The sequence below is a fragment of the Chenopodium quinoa genome, unplaced genomic scaffold (assembly GCF_001683475.1).
Source record: "Chenopodium quinoa cultivar QQ74 unplaced genomic scaffold, ASM168347v1, whole genome shotgun sequence".
Lineage (NCBI taxonomy): Eukaryota > Viridiplantae > Streptophyta > Magnoliopsida > Caryophyllales > Amaranthaceae > Chenopodium > Chenopodium quinoa.
In genome coordinates, this window is record NW_018742607.1 from 1,815,038 (window position 1) to 1,829,955 (window position 14,918).

Here is a 14,918-nt window from a genome sequence, read left to right on the forward strand (position 1 = left end):
GCAATACCAGTTATTTGAATCTTTCATTTCTTCTTATAGTCTCCAATATTATGCATGTCACTTACATTACTATTGGTGAATGAATATATAAGTATATAATTTTTTAATCAAGATTGATTAATATTCAATTAGAATTTTATTATATTGAAACATATAATTTAGGGAAACATGAAATTTTAGCTAGGAACCCTTTGATAAAGATGTCAAACTACTTCAAACAAGTTTTTTTTTTTCATTTAAAAATTTAACTCACAAATACCTTTATAACGGTAATATTTGTGCATGTCATATAGTATGGTATATTAATTTTATGGATATGATTGTATTTATTCAAATATCTATTTAATTTAATCAATAATTCGGCCAATGAAAATATTTAAATTTTCATATGATCATGACATAAGTTCTTACTATTTGATTGAAAGAGGATTACATTTGTCATTTTAGCCCTTCTTCATTAATGGTTATGGTCTTACGGAGTAAATTTCAATTATTTCCCAATTAGATATTGTGTTTTCTTTACATATTTCCTCCTACATACATATTTTCTTATAACTATCCCCATTTACTGAAATAGTTGCATTAGCCGATTCACCCTTCAGACTAATCCGGATTCGGGGATCAGTTCTGATGGTTGGGGGTTCCAGTCCCCTCCCAATTGTTGTTGCGGGGGATTTCACACCGGTCTTTTCTACCAAGTAGGAGTCTCAATCACCAATGCTCCAACAACTAATTGGGTATACATATATATATATATATATATATATATATATATATATATATATATATATATATATATAGTTGTATTAGAGAACAAACATCTAAAATAACATCAACACTAGTTTAAGAACATCAATCTTCTACTCTAATTCTCTCGATCTTCATCTCTGAAATTCTATCTCCTTCTCCTGAATCCTAAGAAATGTCTAGAAATTTCTTCATCGGCGGCAATTGGAAATGTATAAGTTTTTCTCTTTTTGTTTTTCACAAAATTAATCATCAATTCCGTTTAATTTCCACTACTAAATATAATCACTATCTTTTAGCAATTCTTCTTCATATATTGCTTGATATTATTCTTGGGTTAGTTGCGTACTTTGATAGGCCATAGTCGAGCCTACCAAAGATAAAATCCTATCTTGGTTTCACTAGCTAATAGCAAGGGTAAGAAATGCTAGAACCCAAGAGAGGCGTTGGATCAACCACCAAGATACTACCGTTTAAATTGTTGGGGTTTGGTGAGTCCGAATCATCGTGGAAACAAACCCAAATACAAGACCGCACTCGCAATAAACATAATTAATCGCAAGATTAAGATAAAACGATAACCTTTGGAGCGTGCTTCGCCCAACCGGAAGGGGCTCTTACTTCGAAAGCAAGCTTCGAAATTACGACGGCCTCCAACGATAGTCCACCCACAACTCGACCACCGAAAACGGTCCAATGCCTTGGGGTTAGCAAATCCCGACAAAAACCTGAGTAATTAATGAGTTCAAAGGTTTTCACAATGGTGATGCCTTTTTCAACTCTTACTCAAGTGCTTTTCCCAATACCCTAACTTGGGTATTTATAGGGAAATGCATGAGTGTGAAAAGCTCTCCCATCAATGTGGGAGAATTTGATTTTCCCATTTTATTTTAAAGCTAAAATAAAATTAATAATCAAACTAGTAATAAATCAACAAGTGGCAAACTTATGTGAGAGGTTAGGTGAGGACCATTTGGAGGAGGGGGGACCAAACTTGCTCCCCACTCTCTCCCTCACCTTGCGGCACTAGGCAACTCCCACTTGGGCACCAAGGCACCCAAGTAGGCTTCCCATTTGTTGTTGCCCTTCTCTCGACCCAGCCATCCCCGCAACACAAAATGTGGGCTGCTGCTCGCACTCTCTCGACCGGCTCCCCATGCACTTGTGTGCGGGCTGCTGCTGCTGAGAGCTGCTGCTAGCATGCCGCGCACCTAGTGCGGGCTGCTAGCTGGAGCATGCTAGCACGCCATGCACTAGGTGTGGGCAGCTAGCCGCAGCTTCCTAGCAAGCCCTGCACTTGGTGCGGGCTGCTAGCTCGGCTATACCCCCTAGCACTCGTTTTTGCGATACTAGGGGTATTTTGGTCTTTGTTGATTTATTATTAATTTCACATCTCGTCTTTTACTATTTTTGGACTCGACTTAAGACGTTCGGTTTCGACGCACTAAGCTCGAATTCCTGACGTCTAAATAATAATTACTCGATCGACTTATTAATTAATTCGTCGCTTCAGTTCGTTAGTTGCTTGGGTGTGACCCGAAGTGTTTAGTCAAGATTAAGCTGTAATATTAATTGTGCATTAATATTACTGATCGGAGGCGGCCTCCACCCAAGCATTCCGATCACTTGACCTTACTGAAAATATTATCTTTCTAAATATTCTGAACCCACTAACAGAATAGCTAGTACACTTGTTCGAAGGACATCATTCCTTTCAATCTCCCACTTTTCCTTCCGGACAAGTGCGCATTTAGAGTACAACCTTTTTCCTATGTCGCTTAATGTCTCTTCATGAACAATAGTGTAAGATTATTCGTCATCCCTATTATGTCCAGAAGTGTTTCTTGAAATACGAGTTTGAATGTCAATAAGCAGATGATTTCTAAAATCCATCTGAGCACGGCCATGCATTTTTACAGTCTCGCTCTTCGAGAGGCCTTGTAAACAACAAGACATGTTCCCTATTGTTAGTAGGGGGACATTCCCAGTCTTGTACTGTAGCTTCTCTTACTAAGAGTACCTAGCCGCCTGATAGCCATTGGTATATTCCCTAATTACGGAAGACGTTTGACCGACATAAAAAACGGACTAGTACTCAAACAAGAGACCTCACAGTACTCATGGTCAAGAAAAAGAGTTCCGATAGAAATAATGAGAAATATACTTATGACGATTTCAAATCTCTTAAAGTATTCTCATAGGTCAATCCAGTATGGTTCTAAACCAAAACCTGTGCAAATGATTTATATCTTCATAGCACAAGAAACGGTGCTATAAATCATGCTACACACTAATCTCCATTGTTCATTAATCGTCCACAATATAAATGACCTTGATTAGGGATAATATTCGATTAAAATATTCAATGTTCACTTAATAGGTGTTTCTTTATCCAAGACATTGTCTTGATACCCTATTTTTGAATATTCTTTAAAATCGAATGGACTCATTATTTAATTCTAAACCACAATTAAATAGTTTTGTGGAATATTTAGAAAAATTTTATTCCACTATGAAACTTCACAATGTTTCATCTTATAATAATTGGTTTTCCCAAATGTTTTAAGAGTAGTACTCTTCATAAAACATTTATAGAAATCACACCCATATCTAATATGCTTGATTTCTTTTACGCAATTTTTGAATGTTGTCGTTCACTTATTGCATAGGTTTAGTTATAATTACTTGTCAGATGTTAGCATCTTCATTATCGCCCATCTCCATAATAAGTTGATAAAATTTTGAGAGTGTTAATGAATTACATGTGATTTAGGATTTATTGTCCAAGCAATGGCTCCCACTCATTTTCATGATTTGCGACCTTTAGCTTGACAACCTACAATCATCAACATTCAACAACGAACTTTCCATTTAACATCTTCTTTATTGTTGCCTTTTAAGGCACACTACTACAAAACCCGCTCAAAGTCATCGCTTATTTTCTTGATTCTCGACGGCAAAAAGCGTCGAAAAATTAATTCCCGACGCTTTGGTAAAGCGTCGAGATTTTGGCCGTCTACAATTCTCGACGCTTTAATGCGTCAATAACGTCGAGACTTTTTGCTGTCTAAATATTTCTTTGATGCTTTAAAGCGTCGAGATCATCGACGCTTTTAACTGCCGAAGCATTTGGTTGTCGACGCAATTTAGTGTAGGCTATTTTATTTTCGCGGCTCATAGCAAGTTTTGGCGGGATATTAGGTCGATGTTAAAAAGCGTCGAGATTTTAAGTTTTCCACTATTCCTAAATCTCAAATTTTATATTAGGACAATGAATTGTTTCAATAAGTTACGACATATATGTATAAATACCAATCTGAATTTGCAATTTGAAACTAATAATACACATATTAAGAGGCTTGGTAATATAATAATAATAGTACGTCCAAAATATAGTCTAACATAGTACATCACCGTACCATAAAGGTTATCTAATAATATGTTTTAACTACTTCATAATTATTGTTAGCTAATATCAAAATCCAAAAGACAACATCAAAGCTAAAATATACGATCTTCAACTTGAATCTTGATAGTCATCTCCAAAACCATTCAAATCTAGCCAATTAATTTAATTAAAAGTTTCTTAATCTGAGTCGATGATTAAACGAGCTAAGCATCCCTTGATTCATATCTTCCGCCTCCATAGTCTACAGAGTCATCAGACACCTGAAATTGATATTTAAAAAAATGTAAGTAATCTTCTATACATATAACAAACATACCTCCCACAAACTAATTAATACATATAAAATAACAGTGCAAATTATTTAGAAAGAAAAAAAAATTAAAGGGGCTAATGGCCAATGTTGCTGCACGATCTGAATCTTTAAGATCATGAAGACGATCAATCTACTGCAGATTGAATCACATTAGATAATTTTCTATTCTACATTGTCTAGGTTAGTGATCATTTTTTGCAAACATTGTATAGTTATGAATCACATATTACTTGAAATAAATTCCTAGAACCAGCTATTAGGATATATTAGACCTGCTTATTTTTGTTTTGCAAAAATAATTAAGGCAGTACCCCAGGTCTGCAGCAAACAGTCACTCTCAAAACAACCGCTCTTAAATTATTTACAAAACAATAGCTCTCAATGATTACCTCTCGCACCCTCAGGTCTGCAGCAAGCCGAAGCCCACACATCACAACTTTTGCTTTTGCTTCTGCCACCCTTACCTCCCAATTAGCACAACTCTTCATCACCCCTGCTGCCTTGACAACCCCTTCCTCGTCCCACACAACAGCACCCAAAGTACAACATAATTCCCCAACAAAGCCCTCATTTACAATCACTTACATAGCTCCTACAAGCGGTGGCAGCCATCTAGCAGTAGAACCCAACCCTAGTGAAGCATAAGCTTTCTAGACACAAACCGGGATAATAACAAGAGTCATGTGACCAACTGTTCTCAACTTCTAGTTTCTTGTTTTCTTTTCAATGCATTTATACCAAACTATTTTCAAATCTCAATGTTTAGAATTAACCAACTATAATGTAGTGATATGATTATCATATTTATCTTCTAATTAGGAAGCCCCAAATCACATTTATGAGCTCTCGTCTACTCCACCCCCTGCTCCCTGATGATCTAACCTGATGATCTGCATTAAAGAAAAGCATTGATTACCACACCTATTCCACCTCCTACTCACTGTCCCAACCATATACTACTACTCCCTACTTTATTTTATTAAGTATTTAACCAATTGAAATAAGTACAACACCAACAACAAGAAAATGATAGTGAATTTGTAGCTACGAATTCACCACACCAAAGTTAAAAAATAAACTTTGATAGCTAAAGTCGTATGAACAAGGAAGGGAGGAATGAATTCACTATATTACCCGAGGGTTAGCCATACGTAAGGCTAGTTGTGCAGCATCCAAAAGTTGTGACGAACCTTCTCCACTACGAAACGATTCTAAAACCTGTGAAAATAGTGTTGTCATTGTATTCAGTAGCTTTGCATTCTCATCACACTTTTCTTTTATCTCTTCATTTTTCTTATGAAGTTCCTTATTTTCTTCCTTCAAACTTAACACCTCCACTATCATGTTGTCCATTTCTACCACTCTTGTTCTTTTCCCAATCCCTTCTTTTCTAAGTACACCACGCACACCATGAATGTCTCCTTTTCGAACTCCAAATCCATAGCCTAGTGGTTTTTCTGGAATTTGACCAGCATACAGTGTAGCCTCAAAAGCCTCATTCTCTATGTCTATACGCGACTTAGAACCAGAAGGATCTGCTAGCTTTAAGCTTTCAGCCTTAGCCTTAACATCTTTCTACAAAACAAATTCAAAAAATACATGATGTTAGTAAAATGAACTGAAAATAGAAGCTAAACAAACAGGAAGAACTAATACCATACCAGAAGCTCTTCTGTATATGTGCCTTAAAAAAAAGTCCCATCCTTCCTTCTATAACATTTTTGCCAAAGTTCATATAGGCTCATTTCTTCTCCGTGCTCATCTTCCTATTAGTTATAATGCATAGAGAAATATAATTACATATGATATATATTTTTGCTGAAAGCTCCAACCACAATTTATGCATCAATATACATTATCTTGGCAATCAAAGGGTAAAATAAATCATACATAATAAGCAGGTCTATTTGCAAAACTTGTACCACCAGAATTATGAATTTGGTTCAAAGATGCTCGTGCTTCTTTTCCGATCTCAGACAATTCCTACAATGATTGATGAAACCTTTAATATTTAAGATAGAAAATATATGAACCAGAAAATATGATTTATTTACGATTGCTCTATTGTTTGATACTTACTTTCCCTTTCTCGGAATTCCAGTACTTGACCAAATTAACCCAATTATTCTTGCTTACTCCATTTGGGGATTATCACAAATTTCTCTTATTGATTTTTCAGCTGGTTTGAAGTATCGTTTCTTAAGATCATGTTTTAACCCCTCCAAACTTTATCAACACGCTGTAGAGCTTGGGTGTAATACTTCTCCTCATTGGGGATCACAAAGAGATCCTTTACAAAAATATATAATTTCATAAATAACTATTAATATGAACAAAACTTTTAGTAAAGATGGAAGGTATACATACCCTTATTAATTTACTGATGTATGCCTTAAAAGACTGGTCTAACTCATGCCAAGTCTTTTCTAAAAGTGGGCAATAACGCTCCTCCTTTGCAATGCTACGAAGGAATTGGACCAATATATGCCCACCTTTCCGAATCGGTTGACATAACTCATTAAAGTTCACAACATATTTAACTCCATTATTGTTATTCCAGACCTCAATTAGCGGAACGTGACCACTAACTAACTGCTTCTTACCATCAGCATCTATGGAAAAAGAAAATCAATCACTTAAACATATTATAGACAACAAAAGAACATTAATTATCTTATTTAAAAATCTGAATACACTATAATTTTACTTAAATTTCAAACCAGGTTTAAACTTAATAGATTTCAGACTAGTTTTAACTTCATAGAATCACTAACCTCAATGATTTAATGGTTAGATATGATCTAAAAAACAGAAGCATTGTGTTGTTAAATAATATCTAAGGCTACTGTCATTTTGCTGTCCTTATCTTATTTGTATTTTACTAATTTATTTCGTGATCAGCACACAAACATATCAATATAAATAAATAAATATACCAATGGTTAGAACCTCCTCCTTGTCATCATAATCAATTGTACTAAGCCATTCAGGAAGCAATGCGCGACGTCGAAGCTTGAATATTTTGGATTTTTCCTTTGTTGTTTCATCACATGCATGCTTTTGTTTATCCTTATTTTCTATGGGTGAATATTCTGTAGGAGCACCTTGCATTTCTTCTTCCCATGGTTGATGAGAAGTATGGGAGGTGGAAGGGAATTTAGGTGGTTTTGATAGCTTCGAAGGTGGAAATTTAGGGGGAATATTAGAGGTGTTTTGTGTAGAAGATGAAGGAAATCCATGAGTGTTAGTTATGCTTGGATGGAAAGTTGCATTAAGTGCCTTATCCAATATAGGATTGTTTTTTTGAGGTGGAGGATGTGCACTTGTGTTGGTAGTAGAAGATGAAAGGAGGCCTTGTGTGTTAGTGATGCTAGGAGAATTTGGTACATCATGTTGCTTCTTCCGATTATGATTGCTTTTTTGGGGCAGAGGTTGTGTAGTAGTATAAGATGAAGGGAGGTCTTGAGTGTTAGTAATGCTTGGTGGAGTTGGTACATTGATTGGTTTCTTCCATATAGGATTCCTTTTTTGGGGTGGAGGTTGTGTACTTGTGTTAGTAGTAGAAGATGAAGGGAGGTCTTGGGTGTTGATGATGTTTGGAGGGTTAAATGGTCCCCATCTACCATTAGCTTCCTATGAATTTTGGACTAAGGCTTAAGGCATTGTAGGTTTAGCATGATTTTTTAGTGGTTGTGATGATTGTGATGACTCCAATTTTGGAGCCTTATTTAGTACAGCATCAGATGCAGTTGCTGCCCTTGTTCGTTTGCTACGATAACTCATGTTGATGAACCTGAAAGGGGAAAAAAGGAACACAGCAATTGTAAGAGTCTCAATTGTAAAAAAGCTAAACAATTCATCTCTCATCAGACACATAAAGTTCAACAAAGTTAATTTCAATATCACAAAATATCAAGTCATTTATACATAGTCTTACTACTATAAACAATTAACCTTTTTTTATCTTCAAAGATTGACTAGTTTATGCAAGATGGATACCTCTGACTAGACAATCAACCGAAACCAGTGTTATTCTGATCTGTATGCAGCACACCTTGCACCTGCCAATCACTGAAATAATTTTTGTTAAAAAAAAAAGATAAGGAACATGTCTGGTAGAGAAGTATGTTAATACAATAAAAACAAACAATCATTGCTCAAGTAGAAAAATAATCAAAACAGATATAGAAAGGCAGAAGAACATATATATTATTCATACTTTCAACATTAACAAAATGTTTTGAAACAGGAAAAAAAATATAATGCATTAAACGATAAAAGGAAAAAAAAAAACTAAGTCTAATCATCGCCCATATCAAACAAGTCCCTTGGCTTAGTCATAACAACATGTAACCACCATTTATTTATCTCATCCTCGATATAAAAAACTTGTTTTGCTTGAGATGAGAAAATAAATGGATCATCGTGCAAATTTCGACCAGTGTGCATCAGCTTCGATAAATTCACACAAACATTCCCATTACGATATCTTTTCAAACCCCTTGTCATATCAACCCAATCACAACAAATCATTATAACCTTGTGGGAGCCATAATAATCTAATTCAAAAATTGCTTTGAGTCTTCCATAATACTCTTGGCCTTCTGCCTCTAACATAATGTCAGAATTTTGTATCTTTCGATATCGCTCACGATCCAAAATGTCAAATTTATAACCATTGATGATAACACTTTTTATCCTTTAACATTGATTACTTAAACCACCGACAAAGGCTTTTCTCAACGTTCTTTTTGGTGTACTATCATCTATGTTGTGGATCTATGTAAATAAAATAAAAAATGCTTACGTTAGACCTGTGTTTGACATTCTATGTTTAGAAAAGTACAAAATAAAATAACTTTGATAGATTGTAACCTGATTTTGTAACCACTCGGAAAATTCATTGATTATCCACTCATTTTCAATGGTTTCGTTCAATTGGAATTGATTCTCTTGCTTTTTTGGGCATATGAAATCACTTTAGATAGAAAAAAGTTATGTTAACCATAAAAATAATAGTAAGTAATCACTTAGTTATTAACTTATATATTGCACTACTAACTCAAGAATTGATTTCATCTCATCTGAATGAAGCAAAACATAGCGATGAGCTTGTTTTAGACTTTTTTCATCAAGACGAAAATTTTCTTGCTTTCCAACTACACGGCAGCCCGAATTATATAAATAGATGTTGTTTACAACACCATCTTCATTTCTTTTCGGTCAATTTTAAATATGGTCTCAACACTTTCTAAATATCTGGAGCAAAAAGTAATTATCTCCCATAAAAGAAACCCTTCCACAATAGACCCTTCAGGTTGAGCCTTATTGCTTACATGAGATTTAAAAAATGTCAAGTACCTTGTAATATAATTAAGAAAGAATGTGAATATGAAAATATATGTATATGAGTATTATAATATAATATTATTTACTTTGGGAAAGTTTGACATAAATTAAAGTTAATATCTTAACCTTTCAACCGGATACATCCATCTGTAATGAACTGGTCCTCCAAGTCTGACCTCATCCACTAAATGAATCAATACATGAACCATGATTGTGAAAAATGTTGGTAGAAACTCTTGTTCCATCTTACAAGGAGTTAAAACAAGCTTGGATTGAATGTCATCTAACTCTTTGGTATCAATAGAAGTTGAACATATCTTCTTAAAAAAGCAAGACAACTCCTCAATCAAGTCAATAACTTTTGTAGCATTTGATGCTCTTAAAGCAACTAGAAGGATGTCTTGCATGAGGATATGATTGTCATGGCTTTTCATATTGATAAGTTTACGATGTTTCATGTTCACACATCTTTGCAGTTAGATCCATATCCATCTGGAACTCTAAGCTTTTGTAAGACATTTAAAAACTGCTCTTTTTCTTCTGTAGACATGGTATATGACGCGGGAGGCATATAATTTCCTCGACTTGAATCAATCCAAAGATGAGATTTTGCGTTCAACTTTTTAAGGGCCTCTCTTGCACTCTCATCATCTCTAGTCTTGTCCATATCTAAAAGAGTTCCTAACAAATTGTTACAAACGTTCTTTTCAATGTGCATAACATCTAAATTATGTCTTAGAAGATTGTGTTCCCAATATTCCAAGTAAAAAAACGTACTTTTTTTTTTCCAAAGAAGATTATTAGAATCTTTCTCATCATGGTCATCATCAAATTCATTAGTGGATGTCCCACTTTTCTTTCTCTCTCTTTTCTTGGAGGGTTTTTTTTACTTTCCATAGACATATTTAATCCTTTCTTGTTTCTTCAAAATGTCTTTCCCACTTATAGGAACTGGAGCAACATCGTATTCCACTGTCCTGTCAAATAAATGGGCTTGGGAACGATAAGTATGATCAAGTGGCAACCATTTTCGATGTCCAGGGTAGCAAATTTTACCACCAAAATTATATGAGTCAGTGGAATGGGCACACGAAGGACAAGCTTTATAGCCTCTGGTACTCCAACCAGATAACATAGCGTATGCAGGAAAGTCATTTATAGGAGAGTGTAAGGCTGCTCGCATTTTAAAGTTTTCCCCACTATATGCATCAAAGGTATCAACACCATTCCACAACAACTTTAACTCATGGATTAATGGTTGCAAATACACATCAATATCAATATCAGGACTATATTTACCAGGAACAATCAAGGACAAAATAAATGATGTTGGCTTCATACAATTCCATGGTGGTAAATTATAAGGAATTAAAACCACGGGCCAAATACTATAATTAGTATTCATAAGAAGATATGGATTGAAACCATCACTTGCTAGACCTAACCTAACACTACGAGGATCAGCAACAAATTCTTGATATATTTCATCAAAAAATTTCCAAGCTTCACCATCTGCTGGGTGCCTTAAAACCTTATTGTCCTTTCGACCAAAATGCCAACTCATATCCTTTGTTGTTTTAGATGACATATAAAATCTTTTTAATCTAGGGATAAGAGGAAAATATCGCAATACTTTAGCTGACTCACCCTTTTTACACGATTCTTTACCTCTCTCACTTGTATGGCCTTCCTTCCCTTTTACAGTTTTCCACCTTGATGTATGACAAACATGACACTCACTTTTTTCAGCGAATTTGCCCCAATATAACATGCAATAATTTTGACATGCATCAATTTTCTCATACCCTAATCTCAAGTCCTTAATTATCTTCATGCCCTCATAGTAAGACGATGGAAACTCGTTGATTTGAGGAAATGCATCAACTAAAAGTTCAAGCAATTTAGTGAATGATTCAGCAGACCAATGGAACATACTCTTTAGGTGAAACAAGTGCAAAAGAAATGATAACTTTGAAAAAGTGGTACACCCCTCATATAAACCCTCATAAGAAGCTTCCATTAGTCTTTTATACTTGAGATCCTCTTCACTAGAGTAAGTAGATGGATTTACATTATCTACATCACAACGAAAATCAAAATCTTTGTGCATATCATATGAACTACCCCCTTCATGCATATCATATGAAGTCTCCTCTTCGTGCATGTTATGGGATTCAAAAAGAGAGCGTGGAATATCAACATTAAATGCTTCTCTTAATAAACCACCCATATCATCTCGCCCTACTACCTTTTCATTAATATGGGTTTCTAAGGTATTGTTCCCTTCATCAAAACCACAATGAAAAACCGAATTTCGATACTTCTTAAAAAAGCCATTACAAAAAATATGTCCTTTTACTTCTTCTACGGATAACCATTTATTTACTTTGCATTTATTACACGGGCATTTAGTTTTCCCATCTATAAGAGTCTTCTTAGTAAGTTTAATAAATTCCATACAGCCTTTAAAATATGCAAGTTCAATTCCCCAGTGCACAAATCAATCCAACTGGTATCCATTTCTACAAAAAATCAAATAACTTATTCTTTTTATATTTTAAACTAAAAATGACTCAAATCAATACAAGAGAAATATAAATTAATATTCATGTTCAACATCCCACCTAAAGCATGATATTTTTTGGTCATAAGCCATATAAGAGTACGTAGTGCATACGTCTTAAAGAATTGCTACAACATACTCACATTATTATTATTTTTTATTAAAAAAATGACTTATAAATGAATATAGAAGCAATATAAATAAATTTTAAAGTTTAACAACCAGCTTAAAACATGATATTCATTTAGTCATAAGCCATATACGAGTAATGCACATGTCTTCAACTATTGCTATAACATACTCACATTATTATATGTATATCATTCTGTGCACAATATGGAAAAACGAATGAATTTAAATGGAATACCAAGAAATCACTAAGAATTTTTTATAAACTAAGCATCAATGACGGTAATCAAAGGACAAAGTTTAATAACCTTTTAACTTGTGATATTATGATTAGTTAAGTAAACGATGGCTCATTTACCCACACAAAAAAAATACAAATGCAAAAACAACAAAGAATAAACATGATAATTATAAAATCATGAGAAGACATATGAATTCAAAATATCCTATTATGCGTCCATAGACACATACATTGAATTATAAGTCTTAAAGGTTATTAGTAGTTACCTGAATCAGCTGGAAGAGTACAAACGTGATTCAAGCCTGATCCAACTTGTTAATGAGATGATCTTGTTTGTTGTTGTCCCCTTCAATTTGTGCCCAACAGCCGATTTCACTTAGTTTAACATTTGAAGAGATAGAGAACAAAATAAATTAATTTACTCGAATATTGAATTATGTAAAAAACAAATATTAAGAAGCGAAGGGGATGTTTTGGTTTATATATCAAAATAGCAAAGTTAAAATAATGACATAGCTCATGCATTATTATACACCTTCTCAAAGTTGTCCATGAATTACTCTGATTTAGGCATATATTATAAGAAACATAATATTGGGCATAATTGAGTTGACCAATGGACCTAGCTAATCTAAACTATAGAAAGTAATGAGATTTTTACTTATTAGGCAAGCACAAAACACTACTAAATCTATAATTATATTGCAATCAACTAGTAATTGACTATTGGTTAAGAAATCCAAACATGACAAACATGTAATTGAACAGTAATTTCCAATAATGTAATGATACATGCAAACTGATCAGTTTTAATTTACAGGCCAGGGGAGTTAAGCGAAAAAAATTTGGATATTCAACATGGGAACAACTTCAAATCTGTAATTCCAAAAGTAATAATTTTCAATGTCATGAATTCGTAAATTTTCATTTCATTATGTTAGGGAACGAAATTAAGAAATAAGAACCTGAAAATTTCAATGGAAAGGAATAAATTTGAATCTTTAACTAATTTGTAAGTGTAATTTGTAATTGTATCATGATCCAAACTCATATTTTACTGTAAATTTCATAATTCATACGAATCATAATTAAAACTCTAAAAACAATGTACACGATATCTTTAAAAAAAAAATCATACCTTCAATAGATCGACAATCGGAATCACCCGCAATCTTGGATGAGTGATTCTTATTTATTGAGAACGAAGTGAAAAATAAAATCATCAAAAGAGGAATTGTGTTAGGGTTCAAAAGCTACAAAGTGGAGAAGGTAACTGATGAGTGTAGCATTATAGGAGTCCAGTGCGGTGCGTTTATTGATTTGTTTTATTTATTTATTTATTTATTTTAATTTTTCAACTTTCAATTGAGCGCGTTTTATTTTCTGGCTAAAATTTCAATCGCGGGCTTCATATTGGTGGGCTTCTTTATCACATGGGGGGCACGTGATAATCTCGACGCTTTAAATCGTCGGTCCATGTTTATGACACTTAAAAGCGTCGAGGTGAGGCGGGATTGATATTTTCATATTGACGGTCTTCCATAGTGTAGAGGCTATAGTGTCGAAATTACATGGGTTTTGTAGTAGTGAACAACAATATTCTCAACATATATTTTAGTAGACTTCCTTATGATGCTTTGCTTGGGTTTCACTCCAAACGGCTCACAATGATTTGGTTTACCCTAATCACTTGTGATCATGGAAATTTTCCTTAAATTCCTGCACATTACACATGGATGCACATCCATGTTACCAATCTAAAGCCACGACTTATTGTTAGCTCGTGCTTATAAACGACTTCCTTGTTAAGGTTTGTGCTTGCAACATCAATTCTCAAATTGTATTTGTTTCCATAAGTCAAGAACTCATCCTGTTAGTTATCCAAGTACTTTAGATGTTCTTGGCCACAATCTTACGATCTATTACATAGATTCAGGTTGATTGGTACAACATACATGCTTCACATGCTCTAAGCAAGTAAGTCGTGTGACGATACCATATCATAGCTTTACATGATAGATTTAATTGTAGAATGATTCTAAATCTTTATCCCATCAATTTGACATTTTAGCTCATTAAGTTTCACTGAGTCTTTGCTTAATTGTTCGCTATGTGATATGGTTGAAAGTCTCTTACTAGAGTCTTTCTTGTTTGACTTAGTATTTTT

At 34.1% G+C, this 14,918-nt stretch overlaps 2 protein-coding genes across 2 annotated transcripts; both read right to left on the reverse strand.

The window, feature by feature from the left end:
* Positions 1-4,089: 4,089 nt before the first annotated feature.
* LOC110721241 lies at positions 4,090-10,276 on the reverse strand. Its single transcript, XM_021900390.1, has 9 exons — positions 9,945-10,276; positions 8,205-8,262; positions 7,406-8,102; positions 6,837-7,081; positions 6,549-6,759; positions 6,360-6,452; positions 6,131-6,235; positions 5,604-6,044; positions 4,090-4,416 (listed from the first exon to the last, which is right to left on the reverse strand). The coding sequence occupies exons 1-5, from the start codon at positions 10,274-10,276 to the stop codon at positions 6,682-6,684; spliced, it is 1,410 nt and encodes a 469-aa protein (XP_021756082.1). The 3' UTR covers positions 4,090-4,416; positions 5,604-6,044; positions 6,131-6,235; positions 6,360-6,452; positions 6,549-6,681.
* A 428-nt stretch (positions 10,277-10,704) lies between these two features.
* Positions 10,705-12,048, reverse strand: LOC110721242. Its single transcript, XM_021900391.1, has one exon. The coding sequence runs from the start codon at positions 12,046-12,048 to the stop codon at positions 10,705-10,707; it is 1,344 nt and encodes a 447-aa protein (XP_021756083.1).
* Between the last annotated feature and the right edge of the window lie 2,870 nt (positions 12,049-14,918).